Raw genomic sequence first — 18,534 nt, forward strand, 5'->3', positions numbered from 1 at the left:
AGAAGCAGCTGCCTGGGACCTGCTTGCTGTGCAGATGGGGCCTCTGGGCTGCCCGGCCAGCAGGAGAAAGGTTCCCACCTCCTGCACTGCTCACACGGGCGCTTGCCCCCGGGCCTGCAGGGATGAAGGGGGTCCGTGCAGCCGTGGCCTGCGGGGCCGGGGCTGGAGCCTCACGGCGGTGCCCATGGCCTGGGGAGCGCTCACGAGGTAGGCGGTGGCGGATGCAGCGTGCGGCGCCTGGGCTGCTTGACCACGCAGCGCCCCTCAGTGTCCGTGACTCTTGTGCTTTGCAGATTATGGCTGTGACGGTGACGATGACGATGGCTACTGAGGCGTGACCTTGCCACCGGCAGCGTCCTGCTGGTGGACCTCTCAGCATCTCCTGAGGGGTCAGACGGGCCTCTGGGGCCAGCCCACAGGCGTGAGTGCTGAGACTTGGAGACAAGATGGGTGCCGGCCTGCCTGCGCCGCCGCCCTCTTCCACAGCCACACGTGGCCTCTGTGGCACTTGCCGTTTGTTGCGACCATGTTTTGAGCAATGTAAGGAGTGTTTCTGCCCAGCAAGAGGGGCCGGACCAGCTGTCTGTATCTGGTCAGAGGTGGGTCTCACAGCCCAAGAACCCTCGCAGGCGGCAATGTCACGTCCCACGGAAGGAAGCTAAGGCACAGGGAGCCCCAGCCGCTGGTCCAAGTGCGTGGAGGGCTGGGCGGGCTCCAGGACCCTCCTCTACCTGTGTGGGGCTGGGTTCCCTGCGGCCCTCAGCTTCTTGCCATGTCTGAGAAGCACTTTGTGTCCCGCTGGTCCAGAATCGATCGTGTATCTCCAGCTGAAGTCCCCAGCCGGGCCCTCACGCCGCCCTGCCGCTGCCTGGGCCCTGGGGACCCACAGATCTGCACCCAAGAGCCCAGAGGCTGCTTGGCCAGCCGGCATCACTCAGCAGATACGTGCACAGCCACCCCGGCCGGGTAGCCTGCGTGGCCGGCCTGGGTGAGCGAGCTGGAGGTGCTTCGTGTCTGAGCTGCGATCAGGCCCACCGTCCACAGAGGCCTGGCCGGCAGAGGGGCCTCGAGCTTGGCAGCCCTGCTTGGATGGTTCCTGCCACCCAGAGCCTCCCGGGCCAGGCCTCCTCATGGGAAGGCCCAGGGACCACTCGGTCTGGGCTTGGGCACCACTGCCCTGGAGGTGTTCTCGGGGGGAGGGCAGATGCTTCTCCCCCACCCGGGCTCAGCCCCCCATTCCCACCCCGGCCCTGGAGTGGGCAGACCCCTCCCGGAGTACAGCAGAGTTTGCGGGGGGGGGTGGCGACGGGGATTTTGAGGCCATTGGCTGTGCCCCTCGGCCTGTACCATGCAGCCAGCCTGGACTCCAGGGCTCCTGGAAGGCTGGAGGTGGAGGGTTGGCTTGGTGAAACAGAAAGATTGTTCCTTAAGCAGAAACCCACTGAGTCTGTGGTCTGCAATTCCCTGTCTGGCTCCCTGGAGGAGTGAGGCTGAGGCAGGGGCACCTGCCCTCCTAGCTCCGTGCTCCTGGCCTTGACTGATGGGGAGCTGTCAGTGACGTGTCCACCCTCACAGGAAGTGCCCGTGCCATTGTTCCCAGCTGGGAGCCATCCTGGCCCTGGGTCCCCCTTGGGGCTAGGAGAGCTTGCTTGGCTGCAGGGGCCCTTCGAGGAGGCCTCTAAGAGGGCTGGGGACTCGTTGCACTGCGCGGGGAGCAGATGGTGGGCCGGACCAGAGGTGACTAGGGGGGTGGGGATGCCCAGCGGAGGGGGGCTGGGGGAGGGGGCGGGGTGGCTGTGCCTGTGTGGGGCTGGCTCTCCAGACAGAGCTGTCGCTGGATGGTTCCCCTGGGAGGCTGGGCGAGAAGGGGGTCCAGGTGGAGGCATGGGAGCTGGGTGGGAGGGGCCGGTGCTGCCCAGCCCCGTAAGGTGAGGCTCGGGTCTGCGAGTGGGTGAGTGGGTGTTCCGTGTGGAGGAGAGGCTGCTGAGGCCGGGAGCGGAGGGGGCGGGAGGTGGAGGAGGTTGGAGGGGAGCGCCGAGGCCCAGAGGTGAAGTGAGGCTGGGTCCCCAGCTCTGGGGACGGGGCTGGGAGGCAGGGGGCTGCTGGAAGGGGAGATCTGCGGGCAGGTGGTGGTGACCGGGGGTGGCGTCTGCTTGGAGGAGTCAAGCCCCAGGGTGGCTGAGGGTGCCTCTGGGCTGTGGCCCACGCCCTGCGGGCAGGCCACCACTGCCACGTGCTGGCCCGAGGGGGACGTGCAGGCCCGCGGGCACCCCCGTCCCACATCTGCGTGCCGTCCTCCCACCCCGAAGAACGACCTGTTCGTCTGACCCCAGGATCAGGGGAGGGGAGGCCGGGAGACGGCCCCAGAACTCACTGCCTGGCGTGGCATCTGCCGAAAGCTGGGGCCTTCCAGCCGCTGGCCCAGAGCCCTCTCCCGGGTTCAGGCCTCGGGGAGTGGCCCCCAGCAGGGAGGGGCTCAGGCTGCTGCTCCCTCCCCAGCACCCTGCAAGTCTCGGCCCCTTCCAGGATCGCTAGGGCGTGGAGAGGTCCTGCGGCTCCCAGGACAGGACGCCGGCCTGACGGCTCTCCCCCCGCCCCTGCGTCGGCAGCCCTGCTGGGTGCGTGGCAGCAGTGGGCACTGCAAGGGCCTGCCTGGGGAGGCCTGGGCACCGGGCCAGGAGAGGGGCCCTGGCGGCCCCCCATGCTTCTCGGTGAGCAGAGCTGGGCCCTCAGGAGCCTCTGCCGTCTGATGGTCAGGGTCACTGAGGCTCTCATTGTGGTGGCAGCGATCAGGCCTGGATGGGGTGGGGGTCCCAAGGGGGTGCATCTGGCAGGGGCCATCTTGAGGCCTCCGGTTTCTCTCCAGGCCCCTCCTTCCCCACCGCCGCCTGAGGCCCCGCTGCGGTGCCGAGTGGGAGGGCCTTGCTTCCCCTGGGGCGCAGGGCCCTCCCTGGGGGCTGAAGCCTGACGGTCCGCCGCGGCCGCTGGTGCTTACTCCGACTCCCAGTGGCTCCCGATGGGGGGGCGGCGGGCAGCCCCATCCCCTCTCTCAGGTGAGGCCAGAGAGAAGCAGGAGCTTTGACACCACCCACCGTCACCCAGCTGGGAGGTGGCCTCCCTGGGGAAGTGGCCTCAGGGTGCGGGGCCCGGCTGGACCCACTCTTTGTTGTTGTTGTTAAGATTTTTTTAAAATATAAATTTATTTATTTTATTTATTTTTGGCTGCTTTGGGTCTTCGTTGCGGTGAGTGGGCTTCTCATTGTGGTGGCTTCTCGTTGTGGTGCACGGGCTCTAGGCATGTGGGCTTCAGTAGTTGTGTCATGTGGGCTCAGTAGTTGCGGCTCGCTGGCTCTAGAGCACAGGCTCAGTAATTGTGGCACGTGGGCTTAGTTGCTCCGTGGCATACGGGATCTTCCTGGACCAGAGATCGAACCTGTGTCCCCTGCATCGGCAGGCGAATCCTCGACCACTGCACCACCAGGGAAGCCCTTTAAGATTTTATTTTTAAAAATTATTTATTTTTGGCCGCATCGGGACTTAGTTGCAGCATGTGGGATCTTTTGTTGGTGGTGTGCAGGCTCTTTTTGTTTCAGTGCTGAGCTTCTCTCTAGTTTTGGCAGCAGGTTTTCTTTCTCTAGTTGTGATGCGCAGGCTCCAGGGCACGTGGGCTCTGTAGTTTGCGGCACACAGTCTCTCTAGATGAGGCGTGTGAGCTCAGTAGTTGTGGCACGCGGGCTTAGCTGCCCCGTGGCACGTGAGATCTTAGTTCCCTGACCAGGGCTTGTACCCCCGTCCCCTGCATTGGAAGGCAGATTCTTCACCACTGGACCACCAGGGAAGGCCCCGTACCCGCTCTTGACGTCAGCAGGGTCCTCCGTGTGGCCTGGCTGGGGAGCGCAGGCTCGCTCCTGAGGAGGGCACGCGGCTGGCTGCTGGCCTCGCCGCAATGCTAGGGAGCAACTGGGAGACGGCAGCCTGCTCCCCGCATCCGGGCCCAGCTGCCTGGGGCCCAGGCCTGCCCATCCCTGTCACGTGCTGGGTGGGGCCACGTACCACGCTGTGGCTGACCAGGGACAGGCGTTTGCACACACACCTGTGTGCACCCCTGTGCCCCCCCCCATTATCCAGGGTGAAGTCCAAGGCTTCCAAACCCCTCTGCCTGCCCCCAACATGCTGCACTGGCTCCTCCAAGTGCGAGGGTCCCATCCATTCCTCTTCCCATGGGTTTCCTGCTCTCCCCGAACTCATCATACTCACTTTCTCCAGCGTGTCCCCTCCCCAGAGGCCTGTGGGGGAGTGCCAGGGCCAGGGCCAGCCTGGAGAGGACGCAGCACACGGCCTCCACACCTGCAGGTACGCGCCTGTGTGCACAGACATACACGTACAACTTGTGCACGTCTGCGCCCCTCCGTATGCTCGTGCCTGTGTGCACACGCATTTACCCATTCGTGTCTCTGGACCGCCCTCCAGGGTGCTGGGTGCTGGGCGCTGGGCTCTGACAGGACCCAGATCCACACCCCAGTGGTGGCCGAGCTCAGGTGCCCGCGGGCCTGATGGTGCCTCTCACCGCAGGGCACGTGTGACAGGGCTGCCCACTCCCCAGAGGATGTGGCATCTGCTGGTCACCCAGCCCACACCGTGCCCATTCCTGCCCCTCTCTGAGCCACAGACCTGGGACCACGGGACCTTCCTGGCAGGGCTGGGTGGGCCCCGGTGACGTTCCACTCACTGCCTCGGGCTCCTCCAAGAATGGGGGGCAGGCCTGAGGGCACCCCCCCCCAGAGCCCTCAGGTGGGAGCCAGCCTGCTCTGTGCTGCCCTAGCTGGAGCCTTAGCACCTTGGTCCCAGGTGCCCTGAGCCGGCAGTGGGAACCCGGGGGTGGGTGTCGGGGTCAGGCAGGAGGAGGGCTGGAACAGTGGAAGCGCCCCTCTGCGTCCACCTCCCAAGAGCCGTCGGCAGTGGACGGCATCTCTACAGTCATTCAGAGAGGTCAGCCTCAGCCCTTTCCTACCCTTTCCCCGGCTGCCACCGGTCACTGCAAGGTCACACCGGCTTGCTCAGCCTCAGGCCGTGTGGGCCCTGGGCCTGGGCCCGCACACCTGCCTCTTCCCAGCTGCTCCCCACGTGCCCCCGTGTGGCCCCGCAGTGGTTTCTGGATTGGCTAGGCAGGCAGGCCGCAGGACCGAGGGCCACCCACGGCCGCCAAGGCCGCCAGTCGGCAGGGGAAGGCCTCTCCGAGGGTGGGGCAAGTGCTGGGTGGCCCCTGAGAACGAAGGTCTGCTGACAGCTCCGCCTCAAGGAGCCCAGCCTGAGCCCCCCCCCCCACTGCGCCCTTCCCACCAGCAGCCCCATAAACGCTGCTCCCACAAGCTTGGCGCCCTACAGCAAGTTCCAGACCACACCTCCCTCCTCCTCGCCATCCCAGGGCCGGTGCCCCGCCCCCTGTCCACCTCTTGCTCTCTCCCCAGCCCGTCTGCTGTCCTCTACTCCCTGCCTCTCCGTCTGCTCAGTAGGCTGGAGAACCGGCGGAGCGAGGGCTGCCATGGGCCCGGGGGTGGGGGCCTCTTGTCGCTGGCCGGCTCCGGGCCAGGTGCCCACTCCTGCGTTGACGGAGGCCCCGGGAGGGGTGCGGACGGTCCCTCGCCCCCTGCAAGGCTGTGGGTCGCCCTACAGATTGTCCAGCAGGCGTGCTGAGAGCGCGGCTCCTGGGGTCACAGCAGGACAGACTCAACGGACCCACCGAGAGAGTGGCAGGGTATGCAGGGGTCTCTGCTTGTGGGTGGGTCCCCCAGCGCAGCTGTGACCACGTCGGGAGAGGCCAGGCCCTCGCCCCCGTCCAGCACTGGCTGAGTCGGCCTGGTTGCCCCCCAGCCCCATAGCCATGGCCACACGGCTGCCGAGGCCAGTCCACCTGGCTTCCTGCTTCCAGGCCACAACTGGGGCTCAACAGAGACCGTGGCCCCCACACCCCGAGGACACCCCATTCCCTGAATAATAAAGGCTACCCTCAAAGCCACGGGGCTCGGTTTAGGGCCTTTGTTCTCTGTCACTGCTGGGCCCGGGACTACGCTGCCCACCGAAACCCCAGGGCAGCGCCGCCCCCGCCCTGCATGGGCATTGAAGAAGGCTCGCCGTCCTCCACACGCCCACCCACTTCCCGTCTGGGGACCGAAGACCCCCTCGCCCAGCAAGACAGTAAGACTAGCGTGCAGAGAAAGCAGCCCGAGCTGCAGCCCTGGGTCCGAGCGTCACCCCAGGCCCCCGCTGCCCAGGCTCCAGCCACCCCTCCACTGCGGCCAGTGCCCAGTGGACCACCCGAGCTCTCAGAGCCTGGGGCTAGCTGGACACCTCAGCCCAGCTGCCTGTGACCCGAGGGGGCCCCAGACTCTGTCCCCGCTACAGCCCTGGCCCCAGTTAGGCAGCCACACCCCAGGCAGCAGGGGGCGCCCCAGGACCAGCTGGGCTTGATGGGGAGGCTGGCCTAGCTGGGGCAGGCCCTCTGCCTGTCCCCTGTCCTGCAAGGGGACCGATGCCCTCCTTACGGCCTTGGGTTCTGGGCCCCTACCCGCCAGGCCCGGCCCAGGTGTCCTAACAACATCCTCCCAGGCCATAAGCTGCCATGTCAGTGGGACACTCAGCCACCCTGCACACACACCCTGGTCCCTTGGGGGACACGGGCCATCTGCCTCCTGAGGGCAGGAGCTCCTGAGTGACGGCTGCATTTGGGGCTGTGCCTGCGTGTGGCCGGCGGCCTCCCTGACTGGGCAGTGCCCACCTATGCTGTCCTGTGACCACGTGCCTGCAGGGTTGGCCGGGCCCCGGGGCGGCCTGGGCCCCGGCCAGGCAGGCAAGGGGTGGGGGCCGAGGAACTGGCTCCAAGGCTGCAGGCCTCAGGCACTGACCGCCCAGGCCCTTCAAAGGGGCCGTGGGTGGTGGCAAAGTGGAGGCTCTATGGCTTTCCTGTGGGGAGAGGAACCTGGCTCAGGAAGCCATTGTCGCCACACAATGGGCCCGACTGGGCCCTGTGAGGGCAGGGGCCCCAGATTGGTAGGACCTGACCCTGACCTCAACCCTGACCCCAGCCCTCATCACAACCTTGACCCTGATCCACTGCCAACCCAGTGGGAGGCCATGATGGGGGCACATCCTGGGATGGCCCCACGGGGCCGTGGTGGAGCAGGGAGGGTCGTCATGCGTCACAGGGAGCAAACTGCTGAGGCCACGCGGACTTCGCTGGAGCCCAGAGACCCTGACTGACCGGAGGCAACGCTGCTTTGCCGGACAGCGTGGGGACCATCCTCCCCTTGGCGATGAGGGGCCTTCACACTACCGAGACTGAGTAATCGCTCCCCCGATCCGGAAGCCACAGTGAATAAGGCCATCGTCTGCCAGGTGCCCGCCTTGGTGGGGCCTGGGAAAACGACCGTCCGGCACTTCACAGGGCGATGGCACTGTGGCCCCGGCCTCCAGCCTCAGCGGGAGCGTGGAGCTGAGCTGGGGGAGGGCTTGGGTCAGCGAGGGCCAAGCCGGCAGGACCCGACTGCAGAGGGAGGTGGGCCCCCTGGGGTCAGCAGTGGCACGTGCCACGTTCGCGTCAAGTGATGGGAAATGGAGATGTTAGCGTCTGCGTCTGTGGCCATCCCACCCCCACCCAGGTCTCCCCGAGGTCTCCCCGCCTCTGGGTTTCCCTCTGCACCAAAGCCCCTACCAGGATACTCCTTCCAGCCACACGCAGGACTCTGGAAAGTCCATGTTTCCCATTCAAGGCCTCAGCAGGCCTTGACAGAGCCTCACGGCAAAGCTCTGAGGTTCTGAGGCTGGCCGTGGGGCCAGGGACACGGCAGGGAGGGAACAGCTTCCATGTGTGGGGAAATGCAGCAGGCAGGGCATAGGGGGTGAGCACTCGGTGTGCAGCGGAGGGCAGGGCAGAGGCTCGAGGCCCGCCGGAGCGAGGGGGAGCCAGGCAGGGTCTGCGAGGGAGGCCCCTGTGGTTGTCACTGGGGGGTGGGGGCCGTGGGTTCGGGGGCCTGCTGGGTGTGCGGGGCAGCCGATAGAAGAGCCTGAAGTGACGGAAAGGCCACGCGAGGGGTGGAAATCCGGAGCACACCAGCCTGTGGACGGCATTCAATCCCCCGCCCCTGTTGGCGCACCCCCAGCCTGGCCCTGGGCAGGACTGCTGCTATTCAGAGACGGATTTTCCAAACGAGCATCACTGACCCCGGCCTGGGAATGTGAATGTAGGAGAGGTGGCACGGTGGTCACGGGGCCCAGGCCACAGGGTGCAAAGGAGTGCCCGCGCACACACGGGCACACGCCCTGCGAAGTACCCACTTCCTAGCCCCACAGGCTTGGCAAAGCAGAAGGGGGTCCTGCTTGGTCAGCCAGCAGGAGGTGCTACAGGACTCCGGGGTGGGCCTGAGTGGGCCGGCGGGCTGTGCACGATGAGTTCCCTCTTAACACAGGTTTTTGTGTGTGCGTGTGCACATGTGCTTGTGCATGTGTGCGGGTCAGTCCCACAAGAAGCACTGCTCCAGGGAGGGGTCGGGGCACCCTGCGAGTTCAGACCAAGATGAGCTTCCCAGGGCCCTCTGCCCTGTCCCCAACTTCGGTTCCAGTCCTGACCCACGCGGCGTCGCCGGGCGTGCTGGGCAAGGGGTGCGCTGGTGCGAGGGTGGGAGGTGCGTTCTGCCAGCGAGCAGCAGGCTCTGGGTTCCCGCTAAGGGTCCAATGTAGCTCAGAGACGAGTTCCATGGACTGGAGACATCCCTTGGGAGGCCCCAGGGTGGGAGGATTGCAGGGGTTAGACCAGGAAGGCTTCCTGGAGGAAGAGGGGTCCACGCTGAGACCAGAAGGAGAAGGAGCTGGTCAGGCCGTGACGGGGCACAGAGGAGGTAGGTGGGCTGCCGACCTGGGGTTGGGTGACGGTGTGGGGAGAAGCGGTGAGAGCTGCGGGGGGGAGGGGTCGGGGGCCTCAGAAGGTGTGGTGTGGTGCTCCTTGCAGAGCTGGGGGACAGCAGAGCCCGCGGGTAGGGAGCCAACTCGTGGCCGCCTAGGTGGGCAAAGCAAGGAGCTTGTGCTCAGCCCTGGTGAGCCCTGCAGCCTGGCTTGCCCACCCTACTGTCTTTGAGCACTTGGGACTGGGGGGGCACAGAGGTGGGGGCACCTCAGCCCTGCTTGTCAGGGATGGGGGAGGGAGGAAAGGGCTAAAAGATGGGGAAGATGCTGGTGGGTGGAGAATGGTGGGAGGACCGGGGAACGGGGGGGCTCAGGGTGGCCCCACCAGCCAGGTGTGGGCCAGGGTGAGGGCAGGAGTTCTCAGGAGGCAGGGGGTGTGGGCCAGGGTGTCCCCAGGCCTGGCTCTGGGTGAGTCACTGCTGACCTGGTGTCCCGGCGCCACGGGGCCCAGGCCTCGCCGGCCGCAGGAAGCGTCATGGGCTGATAGGGGGCAGGAGTCAGAAGCCCCGGGCCTCCCATTTCCTGCAGGCCGAGCAGCAGGGCCTGGTGCCGGGCAGAGGCTGGGCAGGTATCTGCTCACACAGGCCCGGGTGTCTGTGGCTCGGCCTGGATGTCTCACAAAACAATGCAAACGTGACCCATGACCAGCTGGCTGTGCTTGCGGAGGCCGTAGCGGGGGACATCGTCATGGGTGCGGGGAGTGCCACGTGGCTGCTGGCAGGAAGGGCAGCCGCGGTTTTGAGGCTTTGGGTCAAAGGGTGAAGTGGAGAAGGTGGTCAGGGCGAGGACACGGGCGGGGCCGAGGTGGGGTGGAAGGCGGGCCGAGGTTGCTGTTAAGTCAGGCTGGGGTCAGGGGGTCAGGCTGTGTCCGCTTGAGGGTTGGACTGCATCCACCTGAAGGTCAGGTGTGTCCACCTGCGCAGGCCACTGAGGGGTCACGGTTACCTAGGTTACTCAGGAGCTGGGGCACTCACAGCACATGGGAGGGGCAGGAAGAGTTGGCAGGGGACACCTGGTTCCTTGGAGGGCGTGACCCCAGGCCACTGAGTGGAGGTCTGGGCAGCCTCTCCGAGGCACCTGGAGCCACGTGGGCTGCCCTACGGCACCACCCCCAGTGACCGCAGCCCCAGCACTCTGCCGTGCCGCCACGCCCGTGGCCACCACCTGCCAGCCCACCAGCAGGACCACCACCGTCGGCGAGATGGCGCTCACCGTCACCGCCACCAGGCCAGACCTGCACCTCCGGGTCCACAGCCCGCACCCTCTATTCAGCACCACCGTCACCACCACTCCCGGCCCAGCCCAGCCCCTGGGACCTTGACAGGAGCCGCCATGCAAGCACTCTCCTCCCAATGGCTGCCTTCTCGGGGCAGCTGTGTCAGGGCGATGCCTGCGGCCTGGGCACACCCCCGGCCCCCTGGCTGCTCCAGCTGCGCTCCTGGACCCCTTGCCCTTCTCCAGACACCCGGCTCCTCTTTGACTCCAGCCTGTGTCTGGGCCACTCCCTCTCCTGGTGGGCCTAGCCCGTCCTGCCCTGGCAAATGCAACACAAGTGTCACCTCCCCCGAGAAGCCTTCCGATGGGTCCGGGGAAGAGGGTCAGGGCCCTCTCCTGGGCCCTGCAGCCTGTGAGTGTCCCTCTGCCTTGACTTTGCCCACCCAGTATCACTCCTATCCTGGGAAGGCTTTCACCAGGGCAGGGGCTTGCTGAAGGCGGGGCTTGCAGGCTGGTGATGCCAGGAAGTAATGGCGGAGCTGCGGGCTGGACACACAGAACAGGAGGCTGCTGTGGGCCCGAGCTCCCCAGGTCCCTGCTCTGCCTGGGGCCTGCCAGGCTCAGAAGTGGGCCACCTCATCCTGCCAGGAAGAAAGAGCCTGTCTCAGTTCTCCCAAACCTCTAGGCCTTGCCCCTCTCAGCCCCCCTCCTCCCCCTGCAGGTGGCCAGGCTTCTTCTGGAAGATGCTGTCACCCCCTTCCCAGACGTACACACACCCTGCCACATCCCCTGACTACAGTTCTGTGCCTGCCTCTTCGCAGAGCCTCCCAGACTACAGGTGATGACCTGGTGCACCTGGGCCCTCCAGAGCCAGCGCAGGGCTGACTCCTGACCTCAGCTCCACGGCTCAGGCCTGGGCAGGGGCCCCCCCGCTCGTCTCTTGGAGCTGGCTCTCAGCGCCGGGCCTCCGCACACGGAGCTGCACCATGTTCACCATGTGTCCTGGCGCCTCCGGAGGAGGAGTGCGCCCCCGGAGCACAGCGAGCCGCCCGCGACCCTCGCAGAGAGCCAGGGAGTGAGGGGAAAGCCGGCCGAGCCGGCCGGGCCGCCCTCCCAGACTGTTCCACCCAAAGTAGGCGAAGGAAGCGCAGCGAGGCGCCGACTTCTGACGCTTTCAGAGGGAAAAGCCTCCAGAGCGAGGCTTCGTTAGCCCGTCCAGGGTCCAACCGGGCGGGCGCGCCGGGCCGGGCCGGGCCGGGCCGGGGGCGGGGCCAGAGCCGTTTGGAGGGGCGGGGACGCTCCCCGGTGAGTTCCCGGATTGGTCCCCGAGCGGCCGGTGGTGCGCGCCGTCTCCCCATTGGCCCCCAGTCCGAGGGGCGGGGCCGCGCCAGCCCTGAGCTCCTGCGGCGGATCCCAGAGCCGGTCAAGCCTGCGGAGACGTCTTATCAGTGCGGGCAGCTGGTGGCCTGTCCGTGCGCGAGCGCCCCGGCCCAATTCAATGGCCATTGTCCGCCGGCCTCTTTGTTCAGGAGGCGGCCACTTCCTGAGGGGCTGGGCTGGGGCTGGCGGGCAGGAAACGCTCTGAGCCGAGGCCCAGACAGAGGCCGTCCGGGCCCGGGGTCAGAGGCGACGGCCACCTGCCCAGAGCCACCCTAGGCTCGCTGTTGGGGGCTCCGAGCCGGACCAGGGGACGAAGCTGGGCTCAGCTCAGCCCTTTCCTCTGGGTCTCAGTCTGCCCGTCTGCAGGGGGGGTGGATGAGCCAGAATGTCCCCTCCTGGGGAAGACTTGGTGGGGGCTTGGGCTCGTGAGATCAGATCCTGCAGAGCTGGGGAAGGGGCATGGGAAGGAGAAGAGGGCCCCTCTGGCAGAGGGGTGCTCCTCCCAGGTCTGGGCTCTTCCTCTGATCCCTGGCAGGGGTTGCAGGCCTGAAGAGGTTAAGAACAGCATCAGGCGGGACTCGAGTTCCAGAGGGTGGAAACCCAGCCCTGAGCGCTCCCCTACAGAAGGAGAGGAGGAGCCCACGGAGACTCCAGGCTGGGAAGCAGGACTGCGGCCTGGCAGGGGAGTGAGGGAAACAGGGCCCCCGTGCTTCCCCACCTGGGCCAGGCCTCCCCTCCCTCCTTCACCTGGGCTCTGCTATGCGGCCCTGCCCGTCGTGGACAGGCCATCCACTTGGGGCCACACCAGGCCTCCACTTCCGTCGCGCCCTCTGCTCCAAGGTTGCCCCCTCACCAGGCCCCGTCAGTCAGCCCAGCGCAGCTCTCTGGCTGGGCCTGAGTCACATGCTCACCCACAGCTGAGAGTGGGGTCTGGGAGTGGATGGGAGACGGAGCTGGCCCCAGAGGCCCGGCGCCCCGTCCTCACCACGCCAGCCAAGGCACACACGGCCCAAGGTCTGCCCGCTCTCCCACCACGCAGCGCGGACCTCTCTGGGCCAGCCCCCAAGCCCACCCCTCTCCTCAGTGCCCTGGAACCTGCTGCAGTTCCTTCCTCTGATCCACCCTGTGGCCCATCCCGTAAAACCCTCCCCGACTCAATCCAACCCAACCAGAAAAAAACACTGCGGGTATTTCAAATGGCGGGATTTAACATGAGGAGTTGGTCCCAGAGGTCTTGGCTGCCTGAGGCCAGAGAAGCCCCGGGGACAGTTGTCACCCAAAGCCCACCATGGCTGTGTCCCCGCGGTGCTGGGCTGCTGGCCAAGCCCCTCTGCAGCCTCGGGCAAGCCTCAACCCCCTCTGAGCTCAGCTGTAACACCGGGGTTTGTGCAGAGACTTGAGGTGTCAGATGGAGAACACCCAGCACAGTGCCAGGGCATCGTAGGTGCTGTACAGAGGGCAGCGAGCGTTCGCAAAGGGCCTGAGCACCCACCAGGGAAAGCGGGGAGCCGTGCCACCCTGGAGGCTTGGCCTGCGGTGACCTCCTTGGCCGGAGGTCACAAGGTCCAGGAGAGGCGGCAGCAGCCTGAACTTGATCCCATCTGAGAGGCCAAGTGGGGAGCTGATGTGGAAGAGATCTGGGGGGAAACGCCTGTGAAGAATCAAGTGGGGGGCCGGAGGAGTGGGGTGCCAGGCCCCATGCAGGGTGCCCGCCCCCGGGAAAAGCAGGAGAGGCAGGAGGCCCGGCAGGAGGGGCCTCAGGCTGCCGTGTGGCTGCAGGAAGGGGCCTCTGCACCCCTGCCGCGCTCCGGCTCTCCCTCGTGGGCAGGCGGCAGCCGTGGGCAGCGAGGCCTTGGCGCCAATGCCCCGCGCATCCGGAGGGCAGCAGCCGGGCCACTGCCCACCAGCCTCACAGAGGGATGTCCTAGTGAAGCCTCATCTCAGCCACACGGGCCCGCCTGGCAGTGGCGTCATCGATGCCTGCAGAGAAGGGCCGCGTGTCCCCAAAGCAGGGCGCTCGGTCCCACCATCTCTGTGTTTTGGGCCCTGAAGGGGAGGAAAGTATGAACCGGGAGCGGCCCCAGAGCCCCAGGGAGGGGTCTGGCCGTGGTGGGGTTTGGGTGTGGCAGTGGCAGAAACCTCAGGAGAAGGCAGGAGGGTGGTCGGCCGGGGGCCCCCAGGAGAGACCAAGAGGCCAGTGGCCACAGGGCGGGGCCGGGGGCTGGGCTGCTCGTGGGTCACATGAGTCCCGTGCCCTGGGGACAGAGAAAGGTTGAAACATGGAGGTCAGGGGAGGGCCCGACAGGCTGAGTGCCCTGGAGGACACATCAGAGCTGGGAAGCAAGGGGAAGGGGGACCGACAGGCAGCCCTGTCCTCAAACGTAGAGGGGGGTGGAGACAGCGTCCTTATCACATGGCCCAGAGGACGCCTCAGTGTGAGCCTGGGCCCAGTGCTCTGTCCCAGATGCCGGTGCCCTGATCTGCGCCTCCCCCGTGCCCCACAGGGGGGTGCAGGGGTCAACCCCCCTCCACCGAGGCCCCGCCCGCAAACCTCTTCTCGAGAAGGGAAAGACCCCAGGGGTGCCCTCTGGATGCTGTCCCCACCCCCCGAGCAGGTCAGGCATCCCGAGCTCTGGGTCTGACCGCCGGGCCATCGAGGGCTGCACGTCACCCAGGACCCGCGGGTGGGCGCCTGGCACCTTCAGCCTCAGTCCCTGGTGGCCCTCGTCGGTCATTAACCGCTAAGCTTCCCCATATCCAGGGATGCCCCCCCGGGCCACCCCACCCTCTTCACCCAGAATATGGAAGGGGCCCAGGCACTGTGCTGCCTCCCCTCCCTGGAACCTGCTCCCCTCCACCCAGTACCATGGCCCGCCCTCACCGTGGCGCCCCATCTGCTCTGCCCCTGGACCCTCTGTCCCCTGAGCAGCCCTCTCACGGCCCTCCTGACTGGTTCCTGCTTAGCTGTTAGCACTCTGTCTGAGGTCCCCTCCTCCAGGAAGCCCCCCATGTCCTCTCCCAGCCCTGCTGCTGCCTGAACAGCTCCGGCGCCTCTGAACATATCCAAGCTGCTGGGGTTGGAGCTGAAGCTCGGGAGGGCAGGGGGCTTGGAGGAGGGCAGGTGGACCTTTGCCTGGCCCTGGGGCCCCAAGGGGTGCAGGGCCCTTGGGGCACCTAGCCCTGGCTGACTTGGCTAGAAGCTCCTCTTTGTGGGAGGTCTTGTGTGAATCACTCCTCAGTCGAAGGCACAAATGCAGGAAATCGCCATTCTATTAAACTCTATTTTCTCCCACAGAGGGGAAAGTCTGTCACACGAAGGGCATTGTTCCCGGGCTCGTGCTTTCCGGGCGGGCTCGGCTGCAGTGGGGCTTGCGCGTTCCCGGGGCTCCTGGCTGAGCTGTTTCCCTTCGAGACCCAGGGGCGCCTAGAGGTTGGGAATGTGGGGCCTCGGTCCAGCCACCGGCGCAGGGCGACGCCGGCACGTCCACAGGACGGTGCACGTCCAGGAGCCGGCGCTGTGCGGGGGCCAGAGCGAGGTCAGAGCTGGGGTCCCGCACGCCGCCGCCGCGCTCTCCGCCTGCCTGTGGGCCTCGGGGTCCAGCCCAGGCCCTGCCCCAGCTCCCCCTGCCTCCCCAGAGGGCCCCCAGCCGTGCCCTGCGCCCCCGGCAACCTCGGAGACCGGCCAGGGCACTCTGGCCAGTGGGCCTGGTGCCGCCCCACGGCCCCAGCTCAGCTCGTCTCTGGCCTGCACGGGCCACCCTGTCCCGGGGAGACCCCGCCACGGCTGGGGGTCTGAGAGTCCGGACTATGCCGTGCCCCAGGGGGAAGCTGGGGGGGGGCGGGCAGCCCTCACGTGAGCACACCCCCGCCCCGGGGCCACATCGAGTCCCAGCCGGGTGCGTGGGCCACGGTGTAGTAAAGGAGCGCTGGTGTCGCCGGCACGTCGGCTCAGCTGTGCGCGGGGAATGGCCGGTGACCGAGGGGCCGCCACGGGCACCCTGGGTGGCGTCAGTAAGGGTCGTGGGCAGCAGGCACCCCCCTCCCCGCATCCCGGGGGACCCCAGTGAGGAGTCTGGGCACCTGGGGGTGCAGGGCTGCCCCCAGCACTGAGCCCGGCATGGGTGGGGGGACGGGCAGGGGCTGAGGCCGGAGGGCGCGGGGGCTCTGGGGGCTCAGGATGGGTGGAGGCGAGTAGGAGGCCCTGGTGGGCCCTGCGGGCGCGGTTGGAAGCGACCCCCACGCCCTGGTCCCGAGCACCTCTCCCAGCTCCGCAAGCTCCGTGGTGGAGCCCGGGCGTCCAGGCCGAGGCGGAAAAAGCAGCCCCGGGGCCCGGCTGTTCTGGGTGGAGTGACTGACCGGAGGGGGCTTCACAAAGAAGCCCAAAGGGCAGGGGCTCAGGAAGCCGGAGGCAGGAGCCAGGGCCCAGAGAGAACCGAGAAGAGGCGCGGACTCGGGAGGGAGGAAGGGCCACCCGAGGACACAGCGGAGGACGGAGAAGGATGGGGAAACGTCAGCAGGTTCGCGATTCCCAGAAGGAGAAAAGGGGAGGCGGGGACGCTCCCGAGACACAAAGCCAGAGGATTTGCCTTCACTGAAGACGAGGACTCGGGGGGCGTCCCCGGCGGTCCGGTGGTTAAGACTCCGCGCGTCCACTGCAGGGGGCGAGGGTTCAATTCCTGGTCAGGGAACTAGATCCCGCACGCCGCGCGGGGTGGCAAACAGCAAAGAAAGATGAGGACTCGGCGGGGAGGGCCTCGGGGCACAGGGAGAGGCGGTCCTGTGCTGTGCTTCCACTCTACCCCCTCCCGCCCGCCCTGCACGTCCCTCTCACCCCCTCGCACGCCTCCTCCAACCTGGTTGTTCTGAGTAGACCCCAGGCGTCACTTCATGCTTCAGCTGTATTCCCAGAATGTAGCTATAACGCCGTCAGCACACTGAGAAGCTCCCAGGGTTCCAGGCTCCTGGACACTGGTCGGAAGGGTGTTTGTACAGTTGGCCTGGTGAAGCCGCACACGAGGCCCATGCATTGTGACCGCTGGCATGTGTCTTGAACCTCTTCATCCTCAGGTTCTCCCTCCTGGCTGTCTTGAGTTTGCCCCGACCATATATCTTCTGTGGGCCAGGACTGGAGTGTGGTCCTTGTGGAGGTGGTCGCTTATCAGTGGTCCCTCAGTCAAGAGGAACAAGGCTCTCTGCTTGTTTTGGTTTTTTTTGTGGTTATTATACCTAACATAAAATTGATCGTTTTAACCATTTTAAATTAGGAGACAGCAGGATCCAATATTTGTGAGATAAACAGCAGATCAAAAACATACATGTATGCAACTAAAAACATAACCTCAGGGACTTCCCTGGTAGCGTAGTGGTTAAGACTCGGCGCTCCCAACGCAGGGGGCCCGGGTTCGATCCTTGGTCAGGGAACTAGATCCCACATGCCACAACTAAGGAGCCCACCTGCCACAACTAAGGAGCCGGCGAGTCACAACTAAGGAACCCGCCTGCCACAACTAAGATCTGGTGCAACCAAACAAATTAAATAAAATACATATTTTTTTAAAACCCCCAAAACAAAAAAAAACATAGCCTAAGAAGACAGAAAACAATAGGTGACAACTGACCCACCAACGGTGGTTGGAGATGGAAACCCTCCAACTCCCCTCTCAGACACTGACAGCTCAAGCATCACAAGCAAAGTTGTGGACTGTGTGGATAACACAAGAAATAGAAAGAGGCACACTCTTTTCTAGTACAAATGGGACATTCTCCAAATGAACATATATTATTAGGTCCCCAAAGAAGCCTCAGAATGGCTTCAGAAGTGAGAGCAGCCACCCTGTAGGTAAGTGGGCAAGGAATCAGTACCTACGAAGTGCCGGAGGAAAGTGATTTCCAACCTAGAATTCTATACCTGCCCGAGCTATCATTCAAGCGTGAGGGTTTAATGAAAACTTCTCAGACACGCAAGGTGTTACAATGTATCTTCCACGCATCATGCACCGTGTCTCAAGCAGCTACTGAAGGATGTGCTCCGTCAAAATGAGAGCAAACCAAGAAATAGACAGACCAGGCAAACGGACCTCCAGCATCTAACTCGGGAGCCGGGGGAGGTGAGTGCACAGGGGCTTCTTAAGGGAGATGTCTGCAGGACGGCCGCGCCCCTGGGACCGTCAGCCGTCCAGGTCAGACAGTGTGACGCCAGAGGCGGCACCTCGGGGGCAGCTGAGGGTGGGGCTTCCCCAGCAGTGTCTCCTTTGGCCCGTCTGACCTGTGCCGGCGGACTGGGAGACGGCCCTGGCGGGTCCAGAAGCAGAAATACAGGACCGCCCAGCAAGACGCCCCGACTGTGCGGAGCCTGGACGTCCCTAGGTCATCTGTGCCCCTGCCCGCTGATGGCCCCAGAGCAGTTCCTGAAAACCCTCAGGGCGGCTGGGGCCAGACCCGGACCCCACGGCTCTGCTCGGCTTCTCTTCTCCTGGCGCCTCCAGGTGAGCAGTTTGTCAAAACAAGAGGGACTATAGCTCGGCGGACACACACCGAACGCCGACGGGTTCAGGAGAGGCGGTGGGCGGTCTACGTTGTCTGGAGGAAGTTACTTTGCTGGGGGCACGGTCCTCCCCCTGCAGCTTCCAGGGCACCAGAAATGTGCTCTAGTGCATGACCTGGCTCCTGCATGTCTATTTTACTATTATTCTTTAAACTGTACTTTATACAAAGACATTTTTCATTCCCTTCTGCATGTACACATTTCACGTTTCAGTGTTTGTAAATCAGTGGCGCTCCTTCCCATGGCAGTAAGCCAGCAGAATCCTGACAGAAAGCAGGGCAGTGTTCCCAGTAGGAGGGAAACCATGCAGGAGTGGGTCAGCTGGCACAGAGGAAGTCTGGACGCCGGCGATCCTGAGAAGCGAGCAGATCTGCTCCATCTGGGCACACGGGGAGCCGTGCAGACCCCGAGTCTCTCCCAGGTGACTGCAGACCCAGTGC

The 18,534-nt window shown here is 65.4% G+C and overlaps 1 protein-coding gene across 12 annotated transcripts in view; it reads left to right on the forward strand.

Moving 5' to 3' along the window:
* BRF1 (BRF1 RNA polymerase III transcription initiation factor subunit) overlaps window positions 1-6,028 on the forward strand; it is a 75,465-nt gene extending 69,437 nt beyond the window's left edge. For all 12 annotated transcript variants that reach the window (XR_010839357.1, XM_059058852.2, XM_059058851.2 and 9 more), the window contains one exon: window positions 294-6,028. Coding sequence is in view for 11 of the 12 variants with exons in the window: in XM_059058852.2 (XP_058914835.1) it covers window positions 294-331 (38 nt within the window). In the remaining variant the exon portion in view is untranslated. The remainder of the gene's footprint in view (window positions 1-293) is intronic.
* The last annotated feature ends 12,506 nt before the right edge of the window (window positions 6,029-18,534 follow it).

The sequence above is a fragment of the Kogia breviceps genome, chromosome 3, assembly GCF_026419965.1.
Source record: "Kogia breviceps isolate mKogBre1 chromosome 3, mKogBre1 haplotype 1, whole genome shotgun sequence".
Taxonomy (NCBI): domain Eukaryota; kingdom Metazoa; phylum Chordata; class Mammalia; order Artiodactyla; family Physeteridae; genus Kogia; species Kogia breviceps.